Consider the following 11627-nt stretch of genomic DNA (forward strand, 5'->3'; position numbering starts at 1 on the left):
GCACTCATGGTATAGTGTCTCCTGTAAAACCATGCTGGTGCTGAAGAATGCGATCCTCAAAAGACTTTAGAGAGCCCTGAAGTTGTTATTCATTATTGCCCTCTAGTGGTTTCATGTGCATTTGCATTTTAAAGGAGAACCGTAAGAACTGTATATAATAAGTTATGTGGGAGCAATTTTTATAAACACTGATGCAAAAAAAGGCGATGGCCATGGTGGTGGATGCACTCTGAGTGTCTCACGTGTACCAAGACTTTATAAAACAAAAACATTTTCTTGCTGAAAACTATAGATTCATATTTTAGACCAGTTATGCATACTGTTATATCAGGACACAATGAGGTTATTTTTGAGGTAAAGGTTCATTTTAGCAATAATTTCCAAAGAAAAAACATTAAGTGAAAAATGTACATCTAAACAGTGGTAACAGTGCAGGTTTGTGTGGTTATTATTATATGTTTCTTTTGTCTTTGTGTATTTAACATCATAAGGTATTAAACTGCCCCGTTGTTATATTTTGAGGGTTTTTTTTTTTTTGTTTGTTTTTTAGCAACATTTGTAAAAATAAATTTGTACCTAAGAAAAAAAAAAAAGATTGGTGGAATCAGTATATGTGAGTTAAAGCCAGTTTTTAAGGTGCTAATATGTATAAAAACTAAAGTATTTCCCTCACTGTGCGGCAACTATATGCTGGCGTGTTTTTGTGTCACAACAAAAACAGGTAGGAAGAATTGTTTTCAATCAGATCCGTTTCAATCAAAGGGAAAAATATTTTTATGTTTCCTGTTCTCTGTCTCTCTAGTAGCCTTTTCCTATTGTTTGTGTGTTCTCCTGCCCTGATGACCCCCCGCAGCTGAGCTCTTCTTCTGAGAGGTCTCTGCTGAGCAAGTGAGAATACTCAGTGTTCAAACCAGCATGGCCCAAATAAAAGCACTTCCTCCATCCATCCTGGCAACAGTTACCTTGAAAACATGAGCATGCCAAAAAAAAAAAAGCCTCTGTGGTGCAAAAGAGCAGATTTACACACAAACGAGTAGGCCTGGAGCTTTCCTGGAAGTGCTGAAAAGGCTGAGATTTTTAAAATAACAGCAAAATTGCTAGAATAAGAGAAAATTCAATGGGCTTCCTCCTATTGTCTGAACATTTCTCAGGAAGTCACAGTAAATGGTGTCAGCTCTTTCTGCCATGATAGCCAAATAATCTCATGACACTGTTTATGGAAATGACTTTGCAGTTAGATAATAAACCCAGAATGGCAAATTAACATAATCAGCATAGAAGAAACTAATCCCTCGCACGAATAAAGTAAATGCTCGACAGCTGTTTGCTCAAATTTTACAGAAATATGTTGATGCTGAGAGCACCAGAATTTAATCACACCAAGCTGATTAAAGGAAAGAAAAAATCCATTTTTAAGCCCACTCGCTCTTTCAGTATCACAAATCCAATTTTATGTACAAATAAGTTGATTTGCCATGTTTCATTTATTTCATTGTGCTTATGTATTCATCACATTCCCATCTTCCTCCACCTTCTGCGAGCCCACTCTGACCGGTAAAGAGCGTGTGCTCTGTGTGGGTCGGATCGCTGCGGAGTTTCTGTCTTGCACAGCGATGAGCGTTAGTCATCCAGGTTGGTGGATGAAGAGAACAAGTAGCTCAGGTGGGTGGAAGTGCCCTCATATTGGATCACAGAGAGGCCTCAAAAAACAAAGAACAATGCCTCTGAGATGAGAAGCAGAAGCGGAGCAACGTTTTTCAAAATAGGGCTTCAAAAATAACTGTAAATGATACCAGCTTGTGCCTGACAAAGAGGCTTAAATCCTTTTCTTTGTTCCTAATATTAGTTTCTCATCAAGCCAATTAGTTTGTGTATATTTAGAAGTCGCCCAAACACACAGGAAATTATGCGGAATTCCTGAAAAGCACAACTCTTTATAATTTCATGTATATCATGCAAAAAAATAAATAAAGGAATTAATTAGAAATACATTGAATGGAGACTCAAAGGGATTATCTTTTAACGTGACAATATTGTTGAAGAGCAATACTGAAAAACTTTAGTGCTACTTTTAATTGGAATTAAGTGTACAAATTTAAAACCATCTGTGTTTTCCCATATGATTTGGAAATTGGATGTGGCTATTACAAGCTCATCAAGTAAAATGTCCCTCAAATCATCTGCATCGTTATGTCAACAACACCCAAATTAATCTATTAATTTTCCAGTTAAAATTTCCATCAGTTTAAAGGCAATGGACAAAAATTAATAAAAAAGGGAGCTTTACAATATACTCTTGATCATTGAATTTGATTGTCTGAGGCAACATGAACAACAGATGGTGCTACCAAAAAGGCAATGAAACTAGACATTTACAGTCCATATACAGGCACACACACTGTACCTAACATACAAAAATAAATCATCAAGTATAAAAAAAGACAGGCTTCGTACCACAGTACATATATCTGATCCATTGTTGAGACTACAACATCATCGGCAATAATTATTCAAATCTACTGGTTGCACATGCTAAGAGATGATAACAAACCAGTTAATGGACATTTAAAACTCTAGTACGACTCGCTGTTTGTTTTGGCTCGACCCTGTGAGGAAGATGCACACTGCATTTAAAATTTGAGTTCATGTTCAAAGAGCGCGAGCAACAAAAGGCAGGCCCAACCCAACAGGAGACCGAGGTTCTGGAGGAAAAACATGAGGCACGGTCTGTCGGTCTTTACTCGATTCATCTCTGGAAGCTGATGAAAGAGAGAAAATAAGAGTAAGCGAGTAAGCCTTCAGCAGCTTGGCAGAAATACAGGGTAGGGCTGGCATTATTCTCTAGTTTTCGTACTACCAAATAACCTCGTGAAAATAACAGTCAGCGATTTTCCCATCGCTCAGTACTTTCCAACTGTACTACTTAAGGTTTAAATCTTAAACCAGAATTTACAAGCATGCTAAGCACTCCATGACGCTGTTCTGAAGCACAGCTGGACTTTGAGCTTCTTGATGCTGAGGTCAGCTTACTACTAGTTTAACAGGTAAAACCTTTTGTTAATCACACAAATTAGTGTGTTAGTACTTTGTAAAATAATACAAATTGCACAGCTCAGGTTGATGGGAATGCCGTTATTTTTGCAGGCATTTGGTCACGTACAAATGCCAGCAAACTGATGACAGACAATCCTGAGAGACACATAGCATGAAAACAGGTTGATATACACACACCCCTAAAAACGGGGTGGGGGTGGCTCAGTTTTTGGTTCCTGATGGTCTCTTGGAGATTGGAGTAATTTTATGTGCAATTTTTCATGATCTGCAAAAGCTGTAATTCTCAGCTGTTTGGCCAGTTTTCCATTGGTTTAGTTTCTGCTAAAACAATATTCAAACTTGAATTGGAATTAGATTAGAACATTAGAACACATTTCATGACTCTTTAAAGACTCCTGCTGGTTAAAATGCACTAATTTAACCAAAGTAATATCACCCATTTGTTTAGTATTTTGACTGTTTTTGTTTAGATTAGATTGAAGTTATTAGCTAACACTAGCAAGACTGAAACCATAAGCTATAGGGGTGCAATGCTACAGTATTAGCCTTAGCACACATGCTAATGCTAATAGCAAATAAGGAAATGACTTTCACTCACTAAAACTATAACACAAAGCTTTTCGACTGGCCATACCACACAGTAACAATCTTATTCACATTATTAAATCAAAAATCATATTTATAAAGAGCAACACAGACGTGACGATTTTCTTTGTACGCAAACAACAACATTGCAATCTATTATTGAAGTTAAATGTTTGGAAGTCTATGGGAATTTGGTGTCATCATCTTGAATGAACTGCATTTTTTATGCTGTCCTAGCTGGAGTTTTAGAGCCAGCCTCCAAAGTTTCTGCTTGAGATCATTGGATCAGTTTAATGTTTTGTAAAGTGTTACTCAAACTGAAGTTCAAAAGTGCATTTAAGGGGGACTAATTTCAAGGGGGACTATTGATACATTGAGGCACTAGTTATTACTGCACCAGGACAGAGGATCACTGAAAGTAAATTATGTCACCCAGTTATCTCACCTCTGTTTGGGTCATTCACATTTGGGATTTTTTTTCTTTACTGTTTTTGAACAACAATAAAGTTTTATGGTAGAGACAAATGGATTACACCATAGGTTCTGACGTTTTACAGGATTTGTTGTCAACATGGAATGGCTAATAAAGAATATCACAAGCCATGTGCTTCACAAAACCTGGCTTACCATTTCCACCAATGACAAATAGAGAAAAATCCCAGCAGTGACAGAAAAGATCCACTGCTGCACTTCTGTCTCTGAAGAAACAAAAAGTCCGATGTAGAGCCCCATGAAGGCCGTCAGAGCGCTGAGAAAGTTCATTAGCACAGCAGTCTTCACTGAGAGTCCAGAGCTGAGCAGCACTGCAAAGTCCCCTTGGAGACAAAAAACATACAAGATAAGTCAGCCAGTCAAGGAGAATAGTTTCCAAAAGATAACAAAGTCATCCAAATGAAAACACAGTGACCTCTCACCCATCTCATGTGGAATCTCGTGACACAGGATGGCCACAGTGGTCGCCATTCCAGTCTCAGATGAAGAGGAGAAAGCTGCCCCGATAACCAGGCCATCAGCAAAGTTATGAAGACTGTCTCCCACAATTACCATCACAGCCAGCAGAGAAACCCCTTGTCCTGGGAACACAAAGAGGGCCTGTGTCAACAAACTCATCCTCAAACTGTAACAATTCCTCCATCGTGCCAGGCAACTAATTACAAAGCACAACTCATTCATCTGCGTGTGATGGTGCAGCTCATTTAAAAAACAAGAAAAAATAAGTTTAGCTTACTAGGATTTGAAGGACGCCTTGTGTTTGCATGCTCAGGAGAAATTTCTGTACACTCCAAGTCATCCACGGGTCCCTGCAAGATAGACATACCTGTTAACACCACAGATTCTTGAACATTTTTAGCCTTTAATTCAAGAGACAATTGTAGAATAGTTGTCAATTAAAGGAGATACATGAGACTTACTATCCAAAACAGGAAAACGGTCTACAGTGGCAGACTTTAACTTTAGTAGTAGTTATGCTGCCTTTAACGTTAATATCAAGAAGTTATTCAGAAGTTGTTCCATGTTATTTCCACAACACAATAAGTTTGCCATTTGCAAACAATATTACTTTCAATGTCTTTGAAATTGCACATCATTAATGTACAATATGAAAACCAGTGGCCCCGAGACAGAATCTTGGGGAACCCCACACAACAGATTTCAGTTTTAATTTTGTAGCATTTGCCTCTAACCCCATATGTGCATAGTTTGTTAAGTTAAAGCTTATGATCAACTGTATCAATTTTTTTTAACTAAAAATACTCCCACAACATATTCTTTGTTTTCAATAGCAGTTGTTACTGTATCTATGAAGGCAATGAAAGTGTGTGTTGTGGTTCTTTTGGGTCTAAATCCATACTATACCTTATAGTAATCTGGAAGTAGAGAGATGGGCCTATAGTTTATGAGGAGATGTTTATCTCCAGGTTTACATATTGGCACATCCTTTGCAACTGGTATCTTTTCAGGAAATAAACCATATATAATGACAAATTACAAATGTGGGTAAATGGTTTCTAAATCCATATTAGTTAGGCTTTCCATGTGAGGGATCTACTCTCTGAGACCTGTTTGTGTATTTAAAAGGATCAAGTCCTGAGGTATTAAACTGTCTTTGCACAATTCAACAGCATGAAGTGATTGCTGAATGATTTAATACTTCTCATTCTCCAGCATCCTACATGTTCTGTTTCTTTACTCCCTCCTACACCACTGATCATTTTGTTATATAAGAACAGTGTGGAAATTTTGGTGAATTTCAGTCAATTTTTGATCAAGAATTTGGGGGAATTAATATTAAATAAAGTGTGATGAAAGATGGGATCAGGATTATGCCAAATCTTTGTACCGCCCCTCAACTTGTGTGGTGAATACCATTCTCTAGCACAACACTTGCTGCTTTCTTGGAGGCGTAATGGGGGAGTGAAGCATGACTGGGGTGAATGAAATTATTTTCACTTAAATAGGTCTCCTGTGTTGCAGTGTTAGCATACACATTTCATCAATGTGTTGACATGAGCAGAATTGCCTTACTATAGTCACAGCTGTGTGTTTTATCACTAAATAAATAACATGGATGGGTATAGGAATGAAAATTTACCTGCGAAGAACAGTCTTTTTATTAAAACAAAGCAAAAAAAACCTGTTCACTGTGACTCGTGACTGGACTCACCAGCTGTATTGTGGAGATAGACTTGCCTCTCTGTGAGTGACCATTGCAGTTCAAGGAAAGGTCACCGCCATGACCCTGCACAGAAAAGAAATTCATGAGATCAGTTGCTCAACACGCACAGTCATAGAAATGTGTTTCTGCTTTTGCAAGACCCTTAAATGTTTAAGATCAGCCTGTGATGCACTGCTTCTGAGTAACTTTCTCAGATTCATCTTTTTTGTCATTAAATTGATAAAGGCTTCAAAACAAAAGCCTTACATGACTATGAGAAGGGACTAAAAAGGAGAATAGTTTTTCAATGAGGAAAAAACTGTAAATCCCAGCAATCACTCCCGAGATCTTCCACAAATAATCTTTTTCTTCATCATAGTCCTCATCACCATGATTGTGTGTGCTGTGATGGAGGCCAAGGATCTGCAAAGTAGGCAGAGAGGAAACAATTTACTCCACACTCAAGCTATGTGTGTGGTGGGTTATAGTGGACGGTGCTGTGACCTTGTACCTGTGGTATGAGGTGCAAGAGAGCGTCTCCTGACAGGGTTCCCACTGCCAGACCAACAAACAGCTGCAGGATTAGTGAGTAGGTTTCTTGGCAGGAGTTGAAGAAGATCAGACAGATACCAAACATGGAGCCCACCGTGATGAGAAAGACAGCAGCTGTGCTGTAGCCATACTCTGCAGGAAGGAGACAGCTTTGCATAAAACACCAAACCAAAAATGTAGTAAAGAACAAGTGATTTATTATGTCTGGCCTCAGAGGCAAGTGCAGCTGATTCGGCCTCTGCAAGCCACTTTGCAACCCGCCTTAACCTCATGCGTACACTGCTATTTATGCTATTTCTAACTTAGTCAATGTCATGTTCATTGCTGGTAAGAATTGCTACTATTGGTGTGTTTTATTTAGCTGAAACTATAGCATGTTGTATTTATTACAACGTTGGTTTGTGAAGAGAAACAATCAGGTAAAGCGTCTTACTCTCGAGAGCTGTGGGCAGAGACCCTCTTGTTTGTTGCTCTTCAGGCTCACAGGCATTGCCTAGCAACTGCTGAATGATGGCTGGGCAAATTTGTCTGAAGTGTTCCTTGGAAATCGGCAAATGAGGATCCAGAGCAAAAATATCCACCAGCTGATTGGCTGAAAAACATACCTGATTGGAACAAAAAGAAAAGGCAAATCTGGAGATGAGTAGGAGGTATTTCAAATCAAGTCTCACTGTGCCTGAATGAAGTTTTTCATTCAGTGTTTTATGATTTTCAGTACTTTTTGTTTGTCATAACCCAATCAAATATTTATCTCACCATACCTGTGCCCAGTCACTGTTTATTCCTTCAATTTCGGGGTTGCAGCTATCTTGCAAATCCCTAGCCACCTTCTTTGAACCTACTATGATGCCTCGTCTCTTCCTATTGCGAGAGTGCATCCCTTCTTCCCGTCCTACTCCCAGCTGACGAAGCAACTCCTTCAGGTCTAAACAGATAAATGCAACACAATATATCAGGGGTCAGTGCTTTAAACCAGCATTTGTTTATTCCTGGTTTAGTAAAAGACAAATAAAAAGATGCGGACAAACTGTTTTGAAATCCAGTACATCAGTCATTTCTTGGTGTGACTAAACCTCAAATTAACCTGCATTTTTTACTGTCATGAAATAATTTTAACAATTTTCATATGTGTAAGTATAGTTTTATAGTACTGCCTTTGATGCAGTATTTGAGCATCTAGTCTCAAGATAATCGTAAACCAGCTGGTGAACAAAACCATATTTAAAATCTAAGGTGTCCTTTTCTCAGGCTGAAAATGGAGCTAAAATGAGAGCATGTGTTGTACAAAGCTAATGTTGCTTTGCATTTAATGTTTCTATAGGTAATGGTGTGTGGCTGTGGTCTGGAAGGAAAATATACAAACATGCTCTTTTGAACTCACCCATAATCTGCAGGTTACTTATGCAGTTAAGAGAATGAAAGATATAATCTGTAAAGAAGGCAGGGGGTGGCAGGTTTCTCTTTCTGAAACAGTTGCCTTGGAGAATATGGCTAATGATGGCTGCGGCCACTCTGGGAACAGCAGATGTACCAGCTCCTGGATTTCCCTTAACATCAGCATCTTCCAAGAGATGAGCTGCATCGATGCACTGTGGTATGGAAAAACTGAATTATTTATATGCAGGCGTACACACGGTAAAAAGAGATATATCTGTCAGAAAATGCTCTCTCACTTGGGAACTTGAGGGTATATGGTGGCTGGATGGCTCATAGTGTTGGTTGATGACCTGCAGGATGCTTTCTGTTTCATTGGATGAAAGGAAGCTGTTGTCTTCAGCTGGATGTAAGTTAGTGAGGGCCAGAAGATAGAACTGAAAGTTCCCAGATGAGGAGGAAAAGGAAGAAGGAGGGGGGGCTGCATTTGACACACACAGGTCTTGCAAGTTAATTATATAGTACAGCAGGACAGTTGAGATCTGCTGGTAGTTCTCCTCAGTGAGGACATCCTTCCCATCATCCTTCAGCACGGAGAGGGCTATGTCTGGTGTCAGGCACTGTAACAAGGACAGGACCGATTAAAAATAATAATTATTAAAAAAATTTTTTTTTAAAAAATACGTTTTTTTTAAAGGAAGTTGAAAAAAATCTAGGTCATGCTGACTTTTGAAAGATGTTGTGTTGATAACAGCACTACTTTTTCTCTGCACACAATATTCTGTTCTTTGCTTCTTAGAAAAGAAGTGGTTGAGACCAATTAACCCCACATGCAGGTTGCAAAAGTTTGAGAGAGTGAGTGAAGCACTGTTTCTTCTGGGAAAGAGCTGGATATTCATTGAAGAGAGATAAAAGCTACTCTCTTAATTACTAAATCTTTATTTAAAAGTTTGACGTAGACATCCTTATCTTCCACATCATGCTGCTCTGTTGTATCTTAATTGCCCCTTGGGGATAAATAAAGTCTTTCTGATTCTGATAATCACACTGTCAGCCTAGCTGCACAAGCATGTGTAGTACCTCTAAATCCACTCTGTAGAGTTTATTATGTCAAACGGAGGGATGTTTAAAGCCATGAATGCTCAGTGCAGGTCAAGGACTTAAGCCTCCACATCCACTCACATTCCAGCCATAACAAACATTTTTCCTGCTGTGTGTTCAGGAAAAGCATTATTGCCCTTGCTCAGTTTAGCATTTAGTGACATTTTAGTGATAAAACATTTTAAGACAGGTGTAAGCATTACCTTCTCACACATGTCCTGAGAGCTGCCCGTCCGCTCTGTGCAGCGCACTGCCTGGAGAAGTGTGGTGATCAGTACACTGGTTCTGTTCTTCTGGAGTTGAGCCTTGTTGTCCGGCCCCACGGGCAAATTCAAGGACCTGAGAGCCTCCTGCAGGTATCCCTGCTCTTGCCCTTTCACTTCCAGCATTCTCCCAAGAGGACAAAAATACAGCAGTAGCAGCAGCAAACACCAAGTACTGCTCATGAAGTACATGTTCCTACCAAGGTCGTCAAACTCCCTCACACTCCCAGGACTGGCTAGGGGTTTGAGATGACAAGGAAGTGATACACGGAAAACAAGAAAACAGAGAGAGAGAACTGTATCAAGGTGAATGATGGCAGAAGGCTACTAAGAAAGGCAGTGATGTTTTCTAGACAAGGGAGGTGCTAATAATAGGCACAACTGATCTGACGTGAACTGGACGGTTCGGAGGTGAACCAGTCCTTACAGTGCCGAATGGTCAGTAAAAGCCTGGGCCCCTCAGTCCATAACAAAAGGATTAGTGCAGGCAAGTGAAAGAGAGCACAGGGGCAGGGAGACGGGGGCGTGAGGGGGAGACTGTAGACAACATAATTAGTACTGTGGAAAAATAGGGACCGGGGAGAAGCTGTTAGAAATGTAAAGAAATAGCTCAAACAGAGCCACATCTGAGATATCTCCTCTTAAGCAGTGGGTATGTGGCACAGAGGCGGACACTGTTACCTTTTTGATTTATATCTCAGTTTTTAGAGCAGTCCATGGATTGAATCGTTTTCCTAATTTAGCAGCTTCAGTTGTAAAAGAGAAAGGGAGAAGGTGATGTGAGTGAGTGCATGTGGTGTGATGATCATAAGCACTCCATGTTTAAGCACCAGCGACGCTCATATCTAAGGTTTTCATATTATGCATGATCTCTGAGTAATCAAGGATCATCCATGCACTGCAAAACACGCTAAGCTTCCCAGCATCCTCCTACACTGGAAACCCTGCAGGTCGATTCGACCCGGCAACAAGAGCACATAGTTTATTGTTTAAAAATTCCTGTAAGCTACAATAACACCTGAGAGAGGACAGATGAAAAAGCTTACCCGATGTACCAGGCCTATGCCGTTCTCCACTCTGCTCCAATCAGCTGCTGTGACGAGGTCTGTTTTCCTCCTAGGGTGAAGGTTTTCCTGGTAGGGCAGACCAAAGATCCAGTGCTTGTTTGGGGAGAATGTTTGGGCATTGGTGCTGCCGGTAAAACCCTCTTATGAGAAGTGAGTAAGCTCCTGAGGATTAGCTGCGACAGCCTTGGAGTGCTGTAGTTACCATGGAGAGTGCTGCCTCATTTTCAACAATAAGGTGATGGTGGGGGGCTGGCCTCTAGCAGGGGTGACTGAATGGCTGAAGCCTGATGGCGTAATACTTAAAAAGCTCCCTTAGGAAAAAAGGTTTGTGCATAAATAGACTGCTTTGCTGTGTTTCTCTCTCTTTCTGTATTTTTTCTGTCTCTGTACATCATATATTTTCTTTTTCTATCAATACATATCACATCCCTACAAAGAAAAATCCATAAAAGTTTCAATTCATGCTCTTAATCCAGTCACTGTGAGCATCTATACTGCCAGAAAAAACAGGTGCAATGCAGGCTATGAAAAAAGAAGATCGTTCTCGGCTGTGACAGCAAAAGCGCTTACACTTATGCACGCCGTGTCTCGTGTATAAGATGGACAAACAAAAGCCATTTTCAAATGTTTCTTTAGATTTGTAGATAGAGGCAAGCAGAGAGTTTTTCTGATCTTTCTAATGCAGAACAACATCTTCAATGTAGCGTTAATGGTATCCTGGTTGTGCTCGATAAATTAAAAAAGAACAAGGGTGTTTGCTCAGGAGGGACTCGTGAAATGATCTGGCAGCTTTTTAATAGCTTTTTATATAAAACAGGTATGTCAAACTCATTTCACATTCCAGGGCCACAAACAGCCCACTTTGTAAAATGCCTGTGTTTGTCAGGGTAAAGAAGTTTAAGTATACATTTAATCCCAATCTTAGTATTAGAAAAATAAGTTAGTGCAATTAATCTGTCTCAGATTTTCTATATG

The 11627-nt window shown here is 39.7% G+C and overlaps 1 protein-coding gene across 2 annotated transcripts; it reads right to left on the reverse strand.

Annotated features, from left to right (window-relative positions):
• Positions 1-1233: 1233 nt before the first annotated feature.
• On the reverse strand, positions 1234-10878 carry LOC102798933 (zinc transporter ZIP12-like). 2 transcript variants are annotated; one of them, XM_006795038.2, is made up of 13 exons: positions 10632-10878; positions 9526-9817; positions 8521-8841; positions 8229-8436; positions 7609-7772; positions 7281-7452; positions 6807-6979; positions 6563-6718; positions 6305-6379; positions 4868-4940; positions 4554-4712; positions 4267-4454; positions 1234-2759 (listed from the first exon to the last, which is right to left on the reverse strand). In XM_006795038.2, exons 2-13 carry the CDS (start codon positions 9775-9777, stop codon positions 2631-2633), a joined length of 2070 nt encoding a protein of 689 aa, XP_006795101.2. In that variant the 5' UTR covers positions 9778-9817; positions 10632-10878; the 3' UTR covers positions 1234-2630. The 2 variants fall into 2 exon arrangements, with proteins under 2 accessions (XP_006795101.2, XP_006795102.2); XM_006795039.2 differs by having other exon boundaries at positions 9526-9821.
• Between the last annotated feature and the right edge of the window lie 749 nt (positions 10879-11627).

Source organism: Neolamprologus brichardi, chromosome 9 (genome assembly GCF_056152115.1).
Source record: "Neolamprologus brichardi isolate AB-2024 chromosome 9, ASM5615211v1, whole genome shotgun sequence".
NCBI classification, from domain to species: domain Eukaryota; kingdom Metazoa; phylum Chordata; class Actinopteri; order Cichliformes; family Cichlidae; genus Neolamprologus; species Neolamprologus brichardi.